The sequence below is a fragment of the Hippoglossus stenolepis genome, chromosome 8 (genome assembly GCF_022539355.2).
Source record: "Hippoglossus stenolepis isolate QCI-W04-F060 chromosome 8, HSTE1.2, whole genome shotgun sequence".
In the NCBI taxonomy this organism is placed as follows: Eukaryota; Metazoa; Chordata; class Actinopteri; order Pleuronectiformes; family Pleuronectidae; genus Hippoglossus; species Hippoglossus stenolepis.
The window spans coordinates 17,960,316-17,983,747 of record NC_061490.1 but is presented as its reverse complement, the minus strand read 5'-3'; the positions used below and the strand labels follow the sequence as shown (position 1 = coordinate 17,983,747).

Here is a 23,432-nt window from a genome sequence, read left to right as displayed (position 1 = left end):
GAGCCTGAGGGTTACTGTACATCCTCATTGTGATACACTGTCACCGTGTAAACAGTAGCCGCCCGAGGCCTCCACACAAACACATCCAGTCCAACATAAAAAGATACATTTATTCAAAGATCAGAGTTTTACATTTAACATGGCTGCTGCTCAGCATTGATTGTTCGCTCGATACATGTTTCCATCTCATAAAGTAAAATACAAAAGTGCTTTGGAATGACAAGTCTCTAATCCGAGAGAGCATGACTGATTCATATCAGAATCTGCAGGCTGGAACTGGTCCTATAAAAGTTGCTTGGCTGAGACAGGCTGAGACAAGGTGTGTCCCGTTCTGTCCTACAGTCATGAATAATGCTTGTATAATGGGGCTTAAAAGAATGATAATGGGACTGTGAAACGTCTGTAAGACGCAGCAGAGGGATATATTTTACCCACTATAAGCAGGAACTACTAAAACATTACCAGTTAACTTCATGGTACAGGGTAAATAGTCACCATTAAAATGTGTACTACCTGTAATCTTATGTCCAACATCGTTGCACAGATCCTGATTCAGTAAGGTGCACATTTAAGTCATTTCTTGTTTACAGTTTGCGCTATAGCTTAGAGCAAAGCCACACATCAATGCATTTTTTCAAAGAAGCTTAGAAAATTAAAATGGTTAGCAACAATAACTTTATTGTGAGTGAGTTGCTACTTAAAAAAAATCTTATTTTACCTGGCCTCGCCCATGGATCTGCCCCTGGACAGAGGGCAGGGAAAGGACTAGGTAAATAGCTTCCTAAGCTTTCGGCACCTTGTCACCTTGCAAAAGTGACTTTTGACATAAATGGAATCATCTAATTGGCCAACTCTTCAAATGGCAGATAATAGCAAAAAATGTCTGCTGTTCAATAAAAAGTTGATAAAGCCACATGAAAATATGATTCGGTACAAATTACATTATCGAAAGCATTCTGTACAGTAACAAGTCACTAGTCTAGTATGAAATCCTAAAGACTATTATTCCCATATATTGCCAAAGACATTCAGTGCAGTGATACTAATGCAACACCGCATCTGAGACACCGTGTATAAAAAGATCTTCATAGATTATATTATACTATGTAATTATATTATATATTTGCTCTCTGACTGGATGAGTTCGATAAGAAAAAGAGAATGTTCACATTGTGAAAGTGGTGTCAATATTCTCAACTAACGCTTGGAAAAAATAAGCCCATTACCCAAAATGTGTACTCTTTAAACTTTAAAAAACACATAAGTACACATACACATGCATTGCTGGAAGTTCATTACAAAGGGTTGAGCAGAGTTTATCAGCGGAAAAATCCTATTTTCAGTGGCTCCCCCTCCCCGAACGTTTCCATCAGTCCCTCTCAGGAGTTTGGTCTTGTCGTCTCAGTGGGTGAAGGGAACAAGAGGTAGATCCCTCAGTGATGCTGGTTGGCTTTGAAGTAAAACTGCTGCTTTGGTGGTAGCCCCGTGTCTTTTTGCTTTGAGGCTGTCCGTGAGGGGGTCTCCAAAGAGAACAATACTTGGTTTCATAAGCTTTTGTTAGCGTCGGTGAATTACTGAAAGCTGTACTTTGTCTCCAGCTCCTCGGCCACCCCTCCCAGGCGCATCGTCCTCAGTTTGTCCAACAACTCCTGCAACAAAGGCCAGTGCAGCATTCCACTTTGACCTCCTCCATCCGCACGAGACACTCTCTCAGCCCACAACCGCAGCATCTGGTAGTGAGCCTCCCTGCAGGGCCGGTGATCCAGCTCTGCTTGTTCGATCTCTGTATCCCTCACACCTAGAGTACGCACCAGCTGCTTCACCTGCAGCGCAGAAACTAGATCCAACACTGAGTAGATTAGGTCAGAGGCTGAAGACGGGGTAAAGAAGAGGGGAGGGGTGTGTTGAGAGGAAGCGATAAGAGTTAGTACAACAGTGCGCTGTATGTTTGAGTCAACACACTGGAACATGCTGCTATGCACAGTATTAAATCCACTCACTCTCGATTTCCAGGGGGACACAGTCAGGCAGATTGGGTGGCAGCTGGTCACTCACAGAGCTGTTGGGAGTGACTTCGACGCTGCTGTTGTCTGAACATCCTTCACTACAGATCAGGACCACCTATGAAACAAGAGCAGATCAAAATGTGTTGAATATAAATGTTATTCCAGTGGTGAAAAGTTACCAGAGGCAGCTAGACCAGTTTACCTCGGAAGAGTCCGGAGAATCATCAGTCGGTTGGGAGGACGGCTGTGCCCACTTCTTCTTGATGGAGCGTTTAGTGACCACGTGAGTGATGAGAGCGACCAGCGCCAACAACACAAGAGCCACAGCAACAACTCCAGCAATTATGTTTGTGAAAAATTGCTCTCCTCTGTCGTTACCTTCATGGTGATTACAAAGGACGCGTAGGAAAAAAGGACACAGATGGATAATTGTTAAAAAAGAAATTGTGTTTTTTTACATTCTAGTTTTATAAAATCTAGAATGTAAATTTGGACAAGCAGCAGTAAATAGATGGATTTGAGTTTGTTACTGTGCAGCTGGAATTGGTTATTCCAATTTTAAAACCAGTTGATTTTAACATATTCTGACACGAATCAATGTGACTATATCATTTATTATAAGGTAACTTTATTCTTATAGCAAAGCTTTGGTTACTCTGGAAACCAGTGTAATCATATCACGTATATTCATATGTCATATGCTCACCATTTGGATTCAGACTAGGAAGTGGACAGCCATGGTTGCACTCACTGGTACAACTGTGGAGAGCAGAGAAGACGTGTCACAGCGTTAAAGAGGAAGTTGGAAGATCTCAAGAGGAAGTGATTAACACAGAGGCCGAGAAGTATTTTCAACACCAGCAAGTGTTAACACTTCAGGTACAATGTTAGAGTCACACTACACAGGAAATTGGTGTAGAAATGAAAGAGAAATATTTCTTCATCTGTCACAGTTACTAAATGGCCACACTCACACTATGTGAACAAGAGACTAGCTGAGGATTGTGGGATTTTAAGAGGCTCCGATCTTTTTTTTCCTCGTTTTATCTTACACATATCTCCTCATTGAAAACAGGAGCCCAAGAGTCAATATATTGAACAACTGGACGCTTGTCGTTTTGTGTTACAATGTCAGTAGCCCAGTTTTTAACACCCAACTTCTCTCCTCTGTGAACAACGAATAAAAAAACTGAACAAAGTCGGAAGTGCGCTGCAAGTTTCAATTCATCAAACCAACTTCCCTATCTGACTCTAAATAACACCATCACAGACCGCATGATGGGAACAGAGCGTGCACAAACAACAATGGTGTAGACTCACCTCTTGCAGGGTTCACACGTTTTTTTGACTCTGTAGTAGTTCTCCTTACATTCACAAACTGTGTTTGTCAGGTTTGTGCCTGTGCAAAACAAGAATAATTAAATGATAAAAATAATAATAATTTACTCAACACTGATGTTTGTGTAACAGTCACGTCTCAACACTTACAGTTTTGCTTTTCCTTTTCATCAGGTCCACATTGTGCACATTTGCGACACTCGTACGTTACTGAGTCGATGTAAGATCTGTAATGACCGTCATAGCATTGACAAATAGTGTTTTGGTCTTTTTCACATTTTTTTAGAGTCTTTTCATTCTTTGTCGCTGTGAAAAACAGAGAAGAGGTGGATTAAGAAAACCATCCATTGGTGCAACACTGGTAAATCCAAGAATTGAAATGAGTCAGAAAAAGGTAATGTTGCTGTACCTTTGCAGACACTGCACGCTCTGCATCTGGTGGAGTAATTAATCTTATCCATGAATTGTCCAGTAGGACATGGAGCACATTTACTTCTGTGACCCGTAGCATTACACACCTCTACAAGCTTATTACCTGAAAAACATTAATGTCAAGACTTTGTAAAATCGATCTATAGCATAAGACGACATCTGCCTGTGTGATATTTCGGGTAATGAGCACGCTACTGTGTGTCATGTGTGTCTCTGTACCTGGCAAACATTTGTTGCAACAAATTCCCTTTGCAGGGGAGTAGTCGTCAGTGGGACACGTGGACTCTGAAGATGGCAAATATGCCAAAGTGGGAACGACCATGCACTGCAACAAAAATAGACAATGAATGTCCAGAAAAAAAGTTTATTGTCCATGAGAGGATTGTTTTTCTCTTTTTGTTAATTCTATGAGTGAAGTACTTTAGGTTTTTCTCACCATGAGGAGCAGTATTGTGCCCACAGGGGGATTTTTATTCCTCCGTCCTCTGTGTCCAGCTTCCTCCATTTTACAGGTTTAACTCAATCCATGTGAGGCCACCTGCAAGGTACAACAATCAGTAAAGTTCCTCTAACCGTGAGTGAATTACTAAACAATATAGTGCACTTCTTCTTCTTTCACTTCTGGGCAAACACACAACTAAGTTAGAGTCATTATTCAAAGCTTTAAATGTCTTTAAATGTACAATTTAATCAAACTGAATTCATCTTTAACAATGTTGTTTCTTGCAAAGTAAAGGTTGGCATAATGGTTTTTACTGAACAAGGCTCTGAAGGGATGCAACTGTACATCAGGCTGTCATTCATTTGGGTTGTGAAATCTCTTTACAAACACTGAAGCGATTGCCAAGAGAACAAGATCGCAAATAAACGTTGTGGAAAGAAGTTGGAAGAGGTCAGAAGCCAAAAAGGTTGGAAACCACTGGTTTAATCTTTGACTAAATCTATTGTTTGTTTTTTTTAAAATGTGTTATATAATCCACTGTGTAAAATCTTCATGTTAAAAGTTACTTATAACTAAATCTGCCAGTAAAAGTTCAATATTTTTCTCTATAGTGGAATGGAAGTGTGTGTCAAATGAAAATACTCAAGTAAAGTAGAGTACTTGACTAAAAGTACTTTTTTAGGAGGAAAGTTCAGAAGCCTTCGTTGCATCATTTACCGAGTAACAAATATACATTTTATCCAAGCTTCATTTAATGAGCCCTGACTTGATCACGTGAAACAAACTACAACAGACATATTCTCCATGTCCCTCTTTGCATCTAACCAGACATTCATGGTTTATATTTACCTGTTTTAAGACGTCCACCTTAAAGACTTCTGCTACAGGAGGTGATTTGAGAAAACAAGCCTCCTTCCAAGTTAATAATCAGTATGCGAGTAAACTTGAGTAATAATTTTGAGGAGGAGGCTGAAGTTTCGCTGGTGGTTTCCTCAGCACATGAGCAAGTGAAACGAAACTGCAAGGAACAATTTCTTATTAAGCTGAATCATGTATTGATGCAACCACCTCTTAGCTTAAATATACCTCAAACTGAGATTTCTATACTCTGCTCAATGTATATATATTCTGTTTAGAGTGTATATATTATTTCCATTCCATTCCATACTTGTATTCTTCCTTGCGTTTATATTGTATGTTTACATATTACTTCTACTGATGTGTATTTTTGACTGTCCTTATTGCTGATGCAACACAGACCTTTTCCCTACTGTGGGATTTATGAAGGATTATCTTATTTTATCAGGTTTAACTCACTTAACTGTGCAAAATTCATTTCTCTCTGCGCTATTCTATATCTTATATGTAATCTGTTACACTGTATATATATCCCCACACTGTATATATTCTGTTTACATTGTATACATTAGTTCTATTCCATTTATTATCTATATTTCTATTTTCCTTGAATTGTTAAGTATTGCATATTTACTTGTTACTATTTTACCAATGTCTATTTTTTTAACTGTCCCCTTGAAACACTGTAAATTTCCCTGGTGTGGGACTAATAAAGGATTATAGTATCATAACGTATCGTAATGTATAATATCCAGATCATTCCGTAATGTATCATAAGTTATAGCAACGCATCATAACGTATTGTAAAGTATCGTAACATATCATAACGTATCATAACGGATTTTAACATATTGTAACATATCATAACGTATTGTAACGTATCGTAACATATCATAATGTATTATAACTAGGGCTGTCAAAATTAACGCGATAAGGCGGGATGATTCATTTGTGGAATTAACGCGTTAACTTACTCACACGCAGTGAGATCAGAGCTCGGTCACGTGAAGCAGCCGGTCAGTGACTTTGTAGAAGAACAGTGAAACACAGAGTTTCTCTGGTCACAGCTGCCCAGTGACCAGCTGCGTCACGATCAGAGCAGAAGCTGCAGTTGGTTTGTACCGAGCTGGAGTTCCTGTTTCCTCCTCCCTTCTGCTCTCACTGGAACTAATAAACACAGATCACTAGTTATCAGGACCTGATCAGTACAGGAAGTCACTTAGTGTTTGTTTGATCCGCTCCAGAGTTCACGAGGCTGCATTTAAACATCATGAAAATGACCCGTCAACATTTTACAGTTCAGTCCAACACAAGACGCTCACAGTCAGGACTCAGTGTTAAAATGAGCGGAGCGACACGCAGACATGATCCGACACCATCGATTCATAACCAAACACGTGACCTGACGTTTGTCACCTAAGTCATCCCCAATAAAAGATGAACTATGAACGTGAACTAGTTCATTCTCATCTGCATGAGCTGAAGTGTGAACTGGCTCAACCCTGCTTCTGCAGATGGGCTCAGATTCAGATTTCACATTCACATTTAATTGTGTAAAGGTTTGGTTGTTTGATTTAAAAAAGAAAAGACAAAAGTTTGATTCAACCATCCTATATTTGCTTTAAAAAAAAAAAAGGCCAAGAAGCCCCAATTATTGAGGATAAAGGTTCTTTGAGTTTGATATAAAAAAAAAAGAAGTTCTAAATAACATCATCCTATGTTTGCTCAGAGGCATAGCCAAGAGACAGCCACATGTAATTATGGTGTGGTATGTTTTAGTTTGATTTTATATCATTTTTCAATCTTAATAACTCTATCATTTGGACTTGTCATCAACTTGCCTTCTGTCATTTATCTTTCCGGTCCCACAACAATATACAGAGAAAAGGGGGATTTGTCGGGCATTTAGAAATGGTGATTAAACGTGACTAATCACAGCTACCCTGTGATTAGTCTGATTAAAAATGGTAATCGTTTGACAGCCCTAATTGTAATGTACCATAACGAATTGTAACGTATTGTAACATATCATAACGTATTGTAACATATCATAACGTATTGTAAAGTATCATAACATATCATAACGTATTGTAACATATTGTAACGTATCATAACGTATCATAACGTATTGTAACGCATAATGTATTGTAACGCATCGTAACGTATCATATCATCTCGTATCTTATCAGATTTTTTCAGATTGAACTATTGCCTGACCTTTTAGGCTAAAACATAAGCAGTGTCATTTAAGGTGGACTTGAAAACTCACATTTAAACAACCTTACGGATGTGACTCTCTGGGCAAGTTCAAATCGAGAGACTTCACGGAATCCGACATGTTCCTGTAGCTTGTTTGTTAGCTTCACTTCCCTGTTCGCGTAGAAGTCGCGTTAGAAGCAGAAAGCCTGGACAGATGTTATCAGACGAGGAGCGAACACACAGGAGTTGATCTACTGTTCTGCCGTCGCTGGTTTCGCTTTAACTGCTCCAGTTTTACACCGCAGCTCGCCCACAGCCGGACGATATGAATCACACACACCGACACACAAGAGGTGTTTTACCGCCACGTACCTGGATAAGCACCGGGGCTCAGCGCCTCTGTAAAGATCCACAAGTCGCCGCGTTCGAGCCGTAAAGGGATTTTTAATGAAACTTGTTGTTTTGACCGGGAAGCCGAGCGACCGAGGAGAGAGGATCCTGAGCAGAGGAGCGACAAGAGGGAGGCGCAGTCTGACGGGAAGAGGCTGAGTCACGAGACCGTTTCAAGGAATCGTGTAATAAGCCACTGGCAAGAAAGTCACCTGTGGGGGGCACACACACAGAGAGAGAATACACACACATACACGTACACGTACACACACGCGTACACGTACACACACACATACACATACACATACACGTACACAAACATACACACACATACACGTACACACACACAGACACATACACACACACACACACACATACACACATACACAAAATAACACAAATATAAAATACATACATAAACACACACACACACACACACAACCAGTCGAAAGAGAAGTCTTAAGTCTGCAGGTGACTCACTACAATAATAATATGAATAACAACAGTAATAGTAACGATTATAATAATGATAATAATTACTTCAAAAATAAAACAATTAATTTTATTTTAAGAACAACAAATGACCACAATCATTTGATATACAATGAAATAATAACAAAACTAGATTAGGCACTCAGTTGAGTATAGGCACTCAACATAATTCCCATAAATTTGCCAGATTTCTTTCATCAAGATCCACGAATTACTCTCAGGGAAAACTATGAAAATGGTGAAGAAAATGAAAAAAGAAAAAAAAAAAAAAACCCACTTGGATTCGCCTCCTGATCTGGATCCACACCAACATTGAACTGAAAATGAATTGGTAATTAGAATCAGTGTCAGATCTGCGTCCTGCAGCTCCTGAGTCAGAGACACCTGCAGAGTGAGGCCGGGCAGGTGGCACACAGTTAATGTGGAGTGTGACATAAATACATGGGGAAGAGAGAGAGAGAGAAGACAGAGGGAAGTGCTCAGTGGGTCACAGGAGTTGTCCCAGCAAACTCCTTCTACAGCAGCATAACTAAGGGATGGTTGAGGACTGACCGAGGAATTTTACAGACACGACCACAGGATAATCAGAGTTAGAGCTTCTGATCATTTCAGATTTCTGCTGATATTGTACTACTAAGTGTTTATGTTGGCATATTAAATAAAGTGACATTTAGAAACAGTGTCACCACTTTGTCCATCGGAGAGAATGTTGATTTGTTTCAACTGTAAAAGAATCAGTATGAATGAAACAAATCCTTCATGTCAAGATGTTTTTGTTTATAGTGCTATCAGCCAACAGGAGGTTTTAATCTCCCGAATGTCAGTATCTGCTTCAAGAACCTAGAGCATTGGTCTAGCAATACTATAGTCCTCAGCTGTTTCTTTAGTGGTGCACAATCCCACTGTGTCAGCCGTTATTGATTAGTATTGATCAGCGCCTTTTGTTGCCTTTTAGTCAAAGAGAGGTGGCACATTTTATTTATAAAATACTGAATATGGACACTGGATGTAATTGTTCGTAATGTGTTTTTTAACTGATCAAACTTCATATGATATATATTTATCACTGTGTCCATGAATAGATTTTAAGCTAATGCTTTTTAAGTATCACTATAACTAACAGATATAATATAGAAATGAAAAATAGAGATAATTAGTAATTAAGTTCAAGTTTCAAGTTCATTTATGTCATTCCAGCCAATTTTGGGAAAACCTTGAGTGGAACAAATTGTGTTTCTCAGGACTCAAGTGCACAAACAACGAGTTTACCGACAATACCAAAAAGCATAAAGTGCAACTTAGTGCCCGAGTTAAAATCATTTAAAATAACAAACAAAAAACCCATAAAGGTAGGCATAATAAATACAGGTTCAAAAGTAATGGTAGTGTAGAGTGCAAATTCAGTTGCGTACAGCATCATTTATATTAAAGAAATAAATGAATATAAAGAGGAGCAGACAGACAGGAGGACAGAGATGCGCATGACGTCTCCTGAAGAGTAATTGAAAGAGCTCAATCAGCAGAGACAAGTAGAAAAACCACATCCTTCCTTTCAGTGCAAACACAAAAAAGGTCTTCATCTCTGCACCACTCCTCCTCCTCCTCTCTTTACCTAGATTGGCACAGACACGTAGACTGCAGGCTCCTGTCATGCACACACTCATGCTGCTGAGTGTCACACAGTAATTCAGCTCTGCAGATTAGCTTTTGTTTATTGCCATTTTTACTGAATAACGCCCACGTCTTCCGGGCAAAGATTGCTCTAAAGCTCCAAGCAAGCACAGTAATCTTATACGGTCAAGCAGCAGTGATAGTGAAACCTCAAGAGAAGCATGACCAGGTTTACTCAGCTCAGAGTTGTGTTGTTGCTCAGTCATTCTTTCGCTCAGTCATCACTGGACTTTGTTTGAGTGCTGCTGCCACACGCTCCTTTAAGACGCCACTTCTGTTTCACAGTTGACACGTGTCGGGGTCTGGTTTCTGTGAAACTTGAGCTCAGGCAGAGACTAGTGGTTTGTGAGAGGAGAACATGTCAGCCTCTCAGTTTAAGATGCAGCAGAAGTTGACGATGGTTTGGACCAGGGGCGACTGAGGAGACTCTGCTCCTCTTCTTTAATTTATTTTCCTGAGATCTTCATACTTTTTTCTTCTTAAAAAAAATCACTGATGACAAGATTTACTGTTTTCTTGTGTTTGGGAAAGAACTACACACAAATGCTAATTAGGTATTGTTGATTGACTCAAAAAGTTCTCACGACCACAAAGTTCACTCTATAATAGGAGCGATTTCTGAGAACAACATCAATCCATTCACGGCCAGCATCACTTATTATTTGTGGGGACAGTACACTCTGGTGTAATTTAAATTAGAATCACCCTCAGGCATTAGAAAAGGTCATAATAGGTTATAATAAAACCAATATAACCAGTTTGAGCCTCCTGTGTCACTAAATATCTGATTGTGTGTGTGTGTGTGTGTGTGTGTGTGTGGGGGCAGAGAGCAAAGAAACTGTCAAAATGTTGGTCTATCAAATTGAGTCATCACTTACGTCTTGAATGAAAACTCCCCTGAGACACTTCTTGTCCCCTGTTCAGTCTCACACACAGAGGGTCGCAGGACGCATCTCTTCTCACCTCCTCATCCGCCGTAAGTACAGTAACCAGATATTTGGTATATAGCTGTGCTGATATAAGTGCTGAAGTTAGTTGATTTATTAATATATGTTTCTGTGATCTCACCTGCAGTATAGAATGATGAGTGTTTGGAGGCATATAAGGCAACATTTTCAGTATTACCGGGTATATGTTTTTTTCAAATCTGAAGTGTGTCAGTAATGTTAAGCACTGTTCCTCCTCCTCTTCTTTCTGCTCATCCTCATTCCTTCTCCCTTTCCCAGATGCAGCTACTCTGTCATGTTGCTTTCCTCCTCCTGTGCAGTCTCCCTTTCCTCTCATCTGTGTTTCCCCTAGATTGCAGTAGTACACAATATCCCTGGCCAGTGGTTGAATCCAAGTTTTGCTGTGAGATGTGCCCACCAGGTGTAGTGATTATTATATTCATCATGATATATATTATGGTTTTGAGGCAGACAGGTTAAATCAGGTTGTAAGTGTAACTACTCTTTATGTGTGTGTTCTGTAGGTCATCATATGAATCCGCGTCAGCACAACAACTCATGTACAAGAGTGTGTGTATCTTGCGAGGGGGAACGATACATTGATACTTACAATGTGGCGTTGACTTGTTCAAATTGCAAACTTTGCGAACATCGTGAGTAATTCCACAATTAAAGCCTTTTGAGACTGTCAGTGACTGTGTCAGTACAGTGATATTAACATGTTTTATATGATTTTCAATTCTAGAGATGAAATGATGCTTTAAAATGTGTCCTACAGGAGATTTTATCACTCTGTTATCTTGCCCATTTTCTCTGATAATAAATGTTATCCAGGGCAAAGAACATAAATGTTTATGTTTGTCTGCCAATTGTTGAAAAAACAGATAAGAGCAGAAAAAACAATTACAAATATGAGCTGAAACAGATCAGCAGATGTTGAACTGGTTGTGATATGACAGAAACAAGTATTTGAGTGTGTGTGTGTGTGTGTGTGTGTGTGTGTGTGTGTGTGTGTGTGTGTGTGTGTGTGTGTGTGTGTGTGTGTGTGTGTGTGTGTGTGTGATTGTGTGATTGTGTGTGATTGTGTGTGATTGTGTGTGATGTATGACTGGAATCAGTTATACCACACACCCATAAATAAGGCCAAAGAACGTTACTCAACTTTGCGCATCAGGACTTCAGAGAAGTTTGCCCGAGAAACATTAAGGTCACTTACACAGGGGGGATTTCCCATTCTGTGGGGTATGGTGGGATACAGTCAGACAGAGATGAGAGAGAGGGGGGTGGGGTAATCATGTTGATATGATCAACAGCAGCAGCACAGCCCACCAAGGTGTTAAAAAAGAATAGACCATCGTCATGTCAGTGGAAAAAATAGAAAAACACAGAAAAGTGGTAAACATCGGAAAAGAGCAGCAGACACAAATGTCATTTATTATTAGTCAGGTCTTTGCCCTGCTACAGGTGAGCAAAACAGCCTGTTGTGCTTATTTCCAAATGTCACAGTGGAAAACACAGAAGACAGAAAACACATAGAGAGTTTGTGATTCTCAGTCTGAACTGTGGGTACATGAATAGTGTAGCATTTTCTTTGACTTTTGATTTTACATATTTAAATCCGGTGTTAAAGGTGCAGCGATAACCATATTTTAAATCTGCCAATACGTGCAGAGCTCTTGTCTTTGATACCTCTTTAAAGCCCCAGTGTTTAGAATCAGGGAGGATGAATGTGATTGTTCAAAATGTTTAATTTTGAATCTAAAACTTAAATAATATTTTATGACAGAATAACGTTTTCAGTCCTCAAATCCCATCCCATGCTCGTATATCCAGAGATTATCCAGTGGAAGGAATATTAGTATCTTAGATTGATAGTAATTTGAAGGCTCCCAAAGTATTTGTATTTACAAAGCGAAGTATTGAGTGCAAACCACTCAACCCTACCAAAGAGCCGCTGAGCAATAGTCCTGGTCTGAGGTCACAGTTACTTCTCAGAGCTAATGGTGTTTTTGAGGACTTTTTGTTTTCAGCTTCAAGAAGAAGTCAGGTCGTCTCAAGTCAAGACGTCTGCGTCTGAGATAATGAATCGTTTTAACTTTTTTTAGCCATACTTGTATCCTGTCTACATGTGTGGTTACATCAGCTAATATACAACTTTTAACCAGACTAAGATATGACATCTCTCTGATTCATGACCATAAATGGCATCAAATAAATGGATTAAGTTGCTAATATACATATATGTGTAGTGATGAAAATGGCCCATCGTTTGATCATTTGTCAGATCACACTGGAGAATGCACGTAATCTGTAAGAAAATGTTTCATCAAAGTGAAATTCTAGCTTAACAGGGAGATAACAGTTGCTTCTGTGTCTGACGTGTTATCTACAGTGACGGTATAACCATCTTATGACTAAAAGCTAGAATCTCTACCTGCCCGGCCCAAGTTGTGATTCATTTCACTTTTCGGTTTGCCACACTTTAACATCAGCCTTCGTGTATGGGTGTGTCCGTCTCTCTCACGATTACACTCAGATTCATGACTATACTTTTTCTTCTAATGAAAACCGTTTTTCCCTTTGTTTTCACAGCTAACATGGAGTATAAGTCAAGATGTAGTTTCACTCAGAACGCTGAGTGCAGATGCAAAACTGGCTACAACTGCAAAGACAAACCCTGCACCCGGTGTGTGCCGATACCCACCCTCCCTCCAGCCACTACCAGTAAGACACAAAGCGACTCACATAGACCCGTTGAAATAGAAGTAGACAAGATATATGTGACACAGTTTATAGAAGTTGAATTTCTTTGCTCTGGGTGCAGACGTCAGACACAAAGTCAGCATTTGGAGTTTGTTGCTGAAATCAATTCTATTTATAAGAAAACTAATTCTGGGAGGCAAACTAAACTGAGTTAACCATAACCATATATCACCCCAAATAGTTTCCTTGAAACTATTTGGGGTGATATATCTGGTGATATTTCTGGTTCAACCACAACCATCATCATGTGACTGCATAAAAAGTAGTTGGTTACAAGGGAGAGTAACTTTTGAGTTACTTTTAAATGTCTGCTTTACATGCAGCTGTATTATTTTAGTCTGTGACAGTCAAGTTGTTTCTACCAGTGTGTCCATTGTCACTGTAATGAGGCAGTGGAACAATGAGACACAGTTGACATGTATTGTTTGGCCTCTTTATTGTGTCCTCAACAGGCCTTCAAATCAACTTCTCAGTCACTGATACTGAGTGAAATGAGATTTTAAAAACTGTTTGTCAAATATGTACCAGATGCTCTAGAAAATTATAACTATTAAGCTTTGATATGGAGAAAGTCTTCACACTGTAAAATGATCATCTATCAGTTATTTTTCTTTTTTTACTGTTCCAAAGTGGCCAAAATCCCAAAAATGTAGCTACGAAGGACAATAGCTTACTACAGATATCGACAGTGTCGATTTCAACCACAACACACTACTTAAAAAGTGGTTCACTGTTCTTGTAAAGGCTCAGCAATAAGCAGCCCTGTGAATCCCTCTGCAAATTCCCTGGAACTTTCTATAGCGCCACACTGCACCATGGCAACGTGTTGCAGCACTCAAGGACGCCACTGTAACCATAGCAACACATTACAGTATCCCTGAGTGCTAGCTGTGTTGAAACAGGTCTGTGCTGATGTAGTAACTAAAAACTACGCAAAGAAATAATCATTCCGATAATCTCAGTTGTTTCAGCTGCAGTATCCATGGATACGCTCATACACACAACGTGACACATTATTGTGGATTTTGCTGTGTCATTATAGATCAGGTCGTCTTAACGCGATTTAAAAAAAAAAAGAAGTGCTCTCAGTGTGAGCTTACAGACTGATCTGAACCAACAGTTGAATTATTAATGCCTTCATTCTGTTTAAAGTATTCCTGTTTTTTTCTTCTTCTTTTTCCTTTCAGCCCTCGGAACAAACAAGCCCAAACAACCAATTGGAGGTAAAGTTAGCTCTCATGGCTCTGTGCCAATGAAATGATTGATCTCTCATTCCAGTGGTTGTTTACGTGTTCTAACAATGCCTCTTTCCTTCATTCTTACAGAGAAAGCGTGGTTCCTGGTGATAATCGCCCTCCTGTGTATTGGAATTGCACTTGTCGTTGTAACAAAAATAAAGCCCCTACTGCGCTGGATCAGGTCCAAGGACAGTAAGTAGATTATTGTCATGAGACAGACACTGCAGCAGTATACAAATACAGGAAGTACACTGAGCATAGTACTTTTATATATATATACTTATGCGATATATTACATCATGTTTGAATGTAATTTATATGAAATGGTCCCCCTCTTCTCTTCAGGCTTCTTTTTTACTGACAAACCAGAACAATCATACTCTGAGGACGACGATCAATCCAAGCCTGTCCAGGAAGTCTGCGGGGAATGTGACCAACCTATTGATGTGTGCCTTAAATGCTAAATAGGTGATAAGAAAAGGCTACAAGCAAACATCCTGTGCTGCTAAGGACATTTATGGTTAATGAGGCCAAACACCACTTCAGTCCGTGCTGGCGAAGGAACCTTGAGAGGTCAAGTATTTCTGGACTGATTCGGTTTCCTGAGTGGAAACATGACTCTTTGACATCTGTGACGATAAGATGATAAAAGTGTATAAAACATGGAGATAAAGAAAGTGAAAAGAGAGGGACACTGTGATACGCATGACTTAGAAATTGTGCACTGTGTTGCAGTTGGTATGTACTATGGTACACAAAAGTTAAAGATAGTCTATATTTAATACCTTTACATTTATCTGTGTATATATAAAGACCTTTTTGCTGTAGTTTTGTGGTTAGATTATAGATCCTGTGAATTTTTTGCAATGAATTTCATATATGTCTACTCAAATGTACTCAAAATAAACTTTTATTGAAATTAAAATGTCTATTAATTGTAAAAGACATACAAAATCCAGGTCTGATACTAACTAGGGAGGGATGACAGAGTTTTTCAAAGAGTATTCAGAAGCTTTTTCCAGCTGTTTGTCAGTTTCTGGTGCGTATGTCTTTTTTCCCAGAGCCTGCAGGAGATAATGTCCCCGTAGAGCACTGTAATCCCCTGACAGTTTGTCAGAGGACGATAAAATGTGCTCCACACCCATCTGTAGTTCCACAGTTATATAATTCCTTCCTGTGTTTGGAGTCATGGTCATAACCATCAACACAAATCCTCTGGGAATGCTGCGATGCATCATAGCTCCTCCTCCTCTTTGGACACGTGGTAGTCCTTCCCCTGCTCCTGCGAGGGGAAGAATATGTTTTCCATCTCCCCGCTCCTCTCCTCCTCGGACAGATGAACACTGGGAGAGGACGTCGGGTGACACACAGGACCGTCTCTTTCCTCGTCTTCTTCGGCGCCCACTCTTTCAGCCGCCTTCGCACCTTCAGTTGTCGAACCGACTTGTCCTGTAAACTGGCTGATCAAGCTGAAGATGACCGTCCCCGGGTTGTGGACATGGACTGGACCTACAGAGACATCAAGTCAAGAATGCACAAATGTTTTACTTCTCTTACTTACAAAGAAGGTACAACTGTGTCTTTTCTCTTGTTTTTATTTTCTTCCTTTAAGGATTTCACATGAAAGTTGTCATTTCACTCATCAGTACCCAGATTGGCTGCTGCGAGGGGAGGTGGCTGCTGCTTTGCTATGAATGAGTCTCTGGGGAACTGGTGACTTGACTCCTTTGACTTGAAAGAACCAGAAGCCCGTCTTCCCTAAACAAGAACATGGCCGACATGTTTGAGGAAAACAAAGGATAAATGATGCCATATATGTAAATCCATGATAGAATGAGAAGTGTATTGCTGCTATGCCAGAAAAATAAAAAATGGATCTGTATCATCTTACAACATTTCAAACATAAAACTTTTCACGTTAAAACATAAAACTTTCCCCATTATATTGTGATAAAGTTTTATGTTTTAACAATAATAAGTTATCAAATAATACCTTGATACATTTAATGTTGTAACGCGAAGGGTTATAAGTCATAACAATAAAGTATCACATTATAAAGTGATACATTTACATCATAAAGTGATACTGATCTGTTTCTTTCTTTTTCCAGCGCGGCAGCAACACTTAGCCGTAGACTTTAGACACTTACCTCATTACATAGCTTTGCAATAGCTGAAAAAACAGTAGATTGAGTAATGAGAACTGGTAGAGAATAGAGATTTATTTACATTCATCTAAAAATGAATGTATATGAAACCTTGAAACTGTAAGAACATGACAAATCTCCAATCACAGTCATTTCTACACTTCTTATGTTCAGTGTTTATTGTTCTCCAGAAGTGATTCAACCCAAAGGTTTATGTGCGACAGCCCGTCCTGCACGTGAGCACCATCGTACCTCGCTTGAAACATGTTTCATCTCCTGGTTGACGGACGCAGAACAGGACCACGAGAGCCACACATCCCACAACAACCACTGGAATCAAGATGGCTGCCAGCTGACTGCTCTTCACGCCTGAGAGATAGAAACTGGAGTCAATGACACTGCTAACACACTGTGGTCAGATTAAGCAGGTAATGGTAAGGGTCCAGAAGCCAATCCCAGCTGATATTGGGCGAGAGGCGAGGGCCACTCTGGACAGGTCACCAGTCACAGAAACAACCACTGCACTACCATGCCACTGAGATCATTCATCCAATAGATCCGTATATTATCAATGTAGGTAAAAGATAGTTTGACATGATCGTGGTGCTACAGGAAAATGTTACCAGTGTCAGTAGGCTGCTAACATGTTAAAATTGATCATGTGTCTCAAAACAAAACCAATATTACTCTCATACTTTTTTAATCGGAATCATACACACTCACCTGCGAGTGTTGGTTTAGGGCCACATCTGTGTGAGAAAAGGGTCTGAATGTAATGCACCGTCACTTTAAGATCATTTTAAGTCATCTACATGTTCAGTGCAACAATCGAGAGTTTGAAACTGGGACATTTGATCATTTCCTGTATCTCAGGAAATCATTAACTCACATGAGAAGTTGACAAGGTTTGGCATGGGAGCTGCTTTGTCCTGAGGAATTGATGGAAGGAGTCTGCTCATCGTTTCCCAAGATCACATCTGTTGCTGATGGAGAACAACAAAAAACAAACAGGTTTCGTTTCAGATTTCAGACAAACACAGGATAAAACGGAATCTCAGTTCAAAAGCCGAACAGGAACAGATCATTCACAGGCACATGAGAAAAGACTAATGTGTTAACATGTATACATTCGAAAGTGAAAGTACCATGTACAGTATCAAGCAGAATAAAAATGATGTGTGGTGTAAAAACATTTTGTGCTGCAGGGAGTTATGTAGAATAGCGCTGGATTTTGAATTGTAGTTGCTTTGAAAATTTGAATTTTGTTTTTTGACATTAGATATGATAAGTTAGATATTTAAGAGAACTTCGGTGGCTTATGTGTAAATGTTCTGGCCAAATGTTCTCCTCCCTCTATTCAGATGCGAAGCTAATATCCCGGCTATGAAAGCCGCCATCTTTGGCCAGAGTTTGTGTGGTAGCGTTCCAGGGATGGAGCTGCAAGTCCCAAAAATACACCACCAATCACCATGGAACATCAGTCTCAGCTGTCAATCAAGACATTTCACAGCGCTTTTACAACATCAAATAACCAATTAAAACCAAACTTACTGGACGTCCCCTAACCCTAACCCTCTACTAACATGGAGGAGGCGGGATTTATGACAGAAAGTCTCAGTGTTTACCGGCTGTGGTCGTTTGCTGGATCTTGACACAGTATCCACAGTTCTCGGTGTATGTGATGTTCTTGGTGCATTTGAAACCGGCCTCACAGACGCACTTTATATCGGACGTGCTGGTGCAGCCCTGAACCACCTTCAGGTGATAATCTGATACACAGAGAAACAGAAGCCATTGCAGATTTATCTTTGAACAAAAGCAAAATCTTGTTCCTAGAAATGCAAAAGAATTCAGCCATAATGACCCATGGTTTGTGTACCTGATCTGCAGTCTGTGAAGCAGCGGTGGCAGCTGTCATCTAGGTTCCAGTCAGTTGTGAAGCTTCCGGCAGGACATGGCTGACACTCTGCGCCAGACTTCTGATACTTACCTGACAGAACAGAGAGTGACAACAACCGGATGATAAAGAGAAAAGCCACTGCCTGCTCTCTCTCTCTCTCAGACTGCATAGTAATGAAGGATGTGGTCATATACATCATATGTGCGTGCATTTTTTCATCAAGACAGACAAAGAGATGTGCAGACAGGGTGAGAGAAATATAAATAATGTATGTCTCAGTGTTATAAGTATAATCATTTCCAGATATCAATTCATTCATTTAAACAGTGAGTCAAAGCCAAATGAGGAACAGAAAGAAAAGCAAAGAAGCTCATGTCACGTATGAAGATTTTCTTACCTGCAGGGCACATTGTACGCTGTCCGCCACTGGCAGTGTAATCCTGTTAACACATTAATACAAATAGAAATCAAACACTTTAATAATAATGCAGCAAAAATTATCTCACAGATCATGTTTGTGAAGGTTTGAGCTTTTTCTTACACTTTAAAGCAAAGAACAGTGTTTTTCTGTGAGCATGTATAATAATGTAGGTGAATAAACTGAAGGATGAGGTTACCAGCGGGGAGGTGAACACCAGCTGTGCCGAAGAAATCAAGACAATCACAAAGTATTGCACAAGCCCCATTCTATCGAGAAAAGGTAGAAAAATCCATAGGAGATAACAGGTTGTCACTTTGAAAGTAAAATAAATAAGTTTTTTTTGATTAAAATATGGTGGAAATCTAAAACTCTTACCTTAAATATGATGATGTCTTTTGGTCTTCTTCTGTTTTGCTGTTAACTTCCTCAAGGTGTGGACTTTTCTCTCTCTCTCTCTCTCTCTCTCTCTCTCTCCCTCCCTCCTCGTCACTGTTTCCTTACCTGGTTACAGTTTCTTGTGTTCCTTTCCTCGCCCACTGATCTCTGCCATTCTGCTACCGTCTTGTTTACACGCTCAGCTCTCAGGCCGTCCGCTCTCTGACTAATTTGCTGCTTCAAAGACTCATCAATTTCCGGGCAAACTGTGAATTCTGACGAAGAGTGAAGAGAAGAGATAGACGTCTTCTCAGCAGTGAACTCAACAATCTGATTGAGCAGTGGCTCTTTTCATTGCGGCGGTTATGATTTCATTTCCGATTTAATTCCAGTATATTCCTTACATGTTCTACAGGCTGCAAGTGTCTGCTCATAACATTTTTCTTTAGCAGAAACTAAATGTAATGTAGCTAAAGGTCAATTAAAGGGTCTGTTCACCCAATTTAAAGCTATAGTCAAGAGCATTTGAAGGGACTTTGACACATGCATCTAGACATTCTCGTCTTCAACCAACCTCTACATTTGCAAAAGCTTGAGGCAGAGAGCTAATGGCCTGGGGCTTTGTCAGGGGGTCTCTGATCATAGTGGTGTTTTAGTCTCCAGTACAAACTTGATCATAGATGTTCAACAAGGATCTCACCAAATTGCCATTGATTTGAACTACTGTAATCCGCCTTTCTCAGGGGGCCCCCTCTGAGCGCAGGGCCCCAACGCCCCTGTTCTGAGTGGTACATACTCCTGTAGAGGTATTCAGATCATTTGTGTAAATAAATATAGCAGTTATGCAAAAAGTAATTTACAGAAAAATTACAAAGTAAAAGTCCATGATTCAAAATCAAGGACTGAATGAGTGAAGGTGCCGGCTCTAATAAAATTATTAAAGTAATGGGAGAGGAAAGTAGAAAAAAACTAAGGTACTGCTGCATAAATTAGTATCGGTTTGTTTAATTTTTGCTTCTTTGTTCATCAGTAGATAATCTGACGTCTTTGGGCCCCAAATGATCATTTCATGGAAACTGTCGCACATGTGTTGACAGAAATTTCTCATTGGTGGAATTGGAAACAACTCTCTGGTTAGTTTGGATCATGTTTAACAAACAATCACACGTCCGCTCCTCAGATGCATCTTTTATTCTTTCAGTCTCTCTCCACACGTTACATACTGTAGCTCTGCAGTGAAGCTTTGTAGCCAAAAATCGCTTTGTCTTGATGTTTAAAGATTGCAAAGTTGCACATCTGGAGCAGCCAATCAGCATCCAGGATTATCATCAAATTGTGGAGTGACGCCAAATATGATCAAAACGATTTGAGGCTTTCACAGAAGAAGTGACTTTGAAAAACACTTTAACTGCCTTGAATTCCATTGAGGAGCCGATTAGACGTCATCGCACGTTAATTCAAACCGTTTCTTTTCAGGCGTATTGTTGTGGACATTTCTTTGCAGACTTTAAACACAAGTATATATTCAAAGCTGTATTTCCTTTACACGTATATCAAAGCCATCGTACAGTCATTTCGCTAAAGCATTTGCATATAAGTAGTTCATTTCTTAAACTTGAGTTATTTTTAAATCGACTTTACTCGGCAACCACATACACTCATACAGGAAGAGTAGCTATGGAAAAAAACTCCATTGACATTTGATTTAAATATATAAATTTTTTTGAGGGTGATCATTATCACAAGACGACTCAGTCTCAGATTTCATTTCCTAAAGTTAAACTGCTAAACACAGTGATGACATCGAATTATACTCGTTATGTTTCCTACTTCTTCATGTTGTACATTTGCCAGTTTAAAGCCTTTTTCTTTAAAAACACTCACTGTACAGATAAAACACTCATAAACATACACACTGGCACATGCATACATAGAGACTCACTCTGTGCATGAAAGTAAAACCATACAGAAGGAAACGTGTGTGTGTGTGTGTGTGTGTTTCATGTCTCTGAGATCCTGCTCTGGTTCAAACAGCCGTCAGCTGATTCCACCAGCCACACATGCATGAGTTTAAATAAACTTCACACTTTTTTTTTTACAGTTACAAAGTGATGAAGTGTGAGTTGTAGTAGAAGGAGAAAAGAAAACATTCAACCACACATAGGAAACCATATCTCGAAGTGTCTGATAATAGATCAGTGATGATTGATTGGTGGGGGGCTGTCCCCCCCCCCCGACAGTGACTATTTCCAGCGTTATCTTCACATATGTTTTACTGAAGCGGCGTGAATGTGTGCAAGTTCAATCTCATGTTTCAATGTGCAGAGAAAACCTATTTAAATAAAGTCTAAATGAGGTATGTGTTCATTTATTATTCTAGTATCACACCTGCAACATGTAAAAGATGAGGAAAATATGAATAGAAGAAAGATACTTTTCTATTTCCAGCGTCTTGACATTTTTTTTTTTGTTACATGTTTCACAAGTTATAGTGCGGATTGTTTCATATAGTACATTTCTGCTTCCTTTCTATGTGCAAACGTTTATAGGCTCAAAAATAGGTTTAGTTATATACATCAAGCACCTTGGTGTTACAGCTTCGGCAGCTAGTCATTCGTTGTTTTTTTTTTCCTGTTGATTCAAAATGTGACCAAGTTCATTTTATTTTGGCACTCACCGGCTAACACACATTATTTCATGACCATCTTTTTGTTCCTACGTTTCCCTTACATCGGTTCACCATGCAGCTCATTGGGCCTTCACTCTTATTGAAGCGTAAAATAAAACTTATTATCAACATCTCCTATATGTGACACTTGGGTGTTAATGCACTGGACTGACTGCATCAGTTGTGTTTCACTCTACAGATACATTTACATCCTTGGCTGCTACTCTGGGTTTCTCGTGAAGCAGCATTTACAGAAAACACAAACCTTAAACATCTCATCTGTGGTGTTCAATGCATTTCACATAGTATTTCAATGTTTGCAGAAAAACGCATCACCTGGCTCCACTTTGTTCATGCTTCTAATTCCCTTTCGACAATTCCCACTGAGAAACTACTCATTCCAGGATCCAAATGTCTGTGTGTGAGTGCTGCAATGTCGGTGTGGTTTCCTCTTCAGCCTGAAACCGTAACGATGCTGGTGCTTCCTGCCGGTGACATTAAATTCATTTGAACTGTAGCAGAAACGATTTAGCCGCAGATTAAAAGCAACAAGGCGTGTTGGCGTGCACAGACCTCTTCCTGCTGCTCCACTTTACACACAGCTAATGGTTTTTCCACTTTTATAATCATTTGCCAGATAAAGCACACATGTTATGATTTATTTCGCTTTAGCCTGACTTTGCTCATGGTTTTAATCTGACATGACGCAGACACAAAGCTGGATCTGCGGCTTTAAGGCAGTAAAATGCTGAATCGTGACATCGTATCAAGCTCATTATCATCAATTATCGATTTGATGCTCATCATTATGCTGTTTCGTGTATCGATGCCAGGTCAAAGTAGCGCCACTGCACTCTTTCCACTAAAACCTGCTTCCTGTTGTTTTTATTGGTTTGTTAGAAGTATATTTATCACAGGACTGAGTATTTGTACGATAAGCGGTTATTAAAATGTGAATGGTTATGGTGAGATTCCCGGGCTAGCACGTGTTTGTTGGTGAGTGTGTGTGTCATGCTACGCTTTTCTGCAGCTCTGCGCTTCCACGCTGCCTCAGAGCGACGTCAGCCCTTTGACTTACAGTAAATTCATCTTCAAGCGTCAGCCAGCTCTGCTGCTCAAGCACTTTCGATCTCCTCAGACCAAAA

General features: G+C 39.7%; 4 protein-coding genes across 6 annotated transcripts in view; 1 reads left to right on the top strand and 3 right to left on the bottom strand.

The window, feature by feature from the left end:
- Positions 1-96: 96 nt before the first annotated feature.
- On the bottom strand, positions 97-7,895 carry tnfrsf1a (tumor necrosis factor receptor superfamily, member 1a). Of its 3 annotated transcripts, none has more exons than XM_035162712.2 (10): positions 7,648-7,895; positions 4,213-4,314; positions 3,996-4,101; positions 3,754-3,879; positions 3,495-3,650; positions 3,327-3,405; positions 2,713-2,765; positions 2,209-2,384; positions 2,001-2,121; positions 97-1,870 (listed from the first exon to the last, which is right to left on the bottom strand). In XM_035162712.2, the coding sequence occupies exons 2-10, from the start codon at positions 4,279-4,281 to the stop codon at positions 1,572-1,574; spliced, it is 1,185 nt and encodes a 394-aa protein (XP_035018603.1). In that variant the 5' UTR covers positions 4,282-4,314; positions 7,648-7,895; the 3' UTR covers positions 97-1,571. The 3 variants fall into 3 exon arrangements, with proteins under 3 accessions (XP_035018603.1, XP_035018605.1, XP_035018604.1); XM_035162714.2 differs by lacking the exon at positions 7,648-7,895 and adding an exon at positions 7,346-7,614; XM_035162713.2 differs by lacking the exon at positions 7,648-7,895 and adding an exon at positions 5,068-6,188.
- A 2,819-nt stretch (positions 7,896-10,714) lies between these two features.
- On the top strand, positions 10,715-15,625 carry cd27 (CD27 molecule). Its single transcript, XM_035162766.2, has 7 exons — positions 10,715-10,804; positions 11,055-11,196; positions 11,300-11,428; positions 13,368-13,499; positions 14,726-14,761; positions 14,864-14,968; positions 15,122-15,625. Exons 2-7 carry the CDS (start codon positions 11,055-11,057, stop codon positions 15,238-15,240), a joined length of 663 nt encoding a protein of 220 aa, XP_035018657.1. The 5' UTR covers positions 10,715-10,804; the 3' UTR covers positions 15,241-15,625.
- Positions 15,626-15,670: 45 nt separating this feature from the next.
- Positions 15,671-19,708, bottom strand: si:dkey-260g12.1 (tumor necrosis factor receptor superfamily member 5). The gene is made up of 11 exons (XM_035162732.2): positions 19,620-19,708; positions 19,441-19,510; positions 19,221-19,263; positions 18,803-18,913; positions 18,549-18,692; positions 17,813-17,906; positions 17,647-17,672; positions 17,176-17,292; positions 16,927-16,949; positions 16,426-16,534; positions 15,671-16,285 (listed from the first exon to the last, which is right to left on the bottom strand). Exons 2-11 carry the CDS (start codon positions 19,507-19,509, stop codon positions 16,011-16,013), a joined length of 1,011 nt encoding a protein of 336 aa, XP_035018623.1. The 5' UTR covers position 19,510; positions 19,620-19,708; the 3' UTR covers positions 15,671-16,010.
- A 3,718-nt stretch (positions 19,709-23,426) lies between these two features.
- iffo1b (intermediate filament family orphan 1b) overlaps positions 23,427-23,432 on the bottom strand; it is a 9,428-nt gene continuing 9,422 nt past the window's right edge. Inside the window, exon 9 of the mRNA XM_035162637.2 lies at positions 23,427-23,432. This exon is cut by the window's right edge and continues 264 nt beyond it. The gene's annotated coding sequence lies outside the window, so the exon portion shown is untranslated.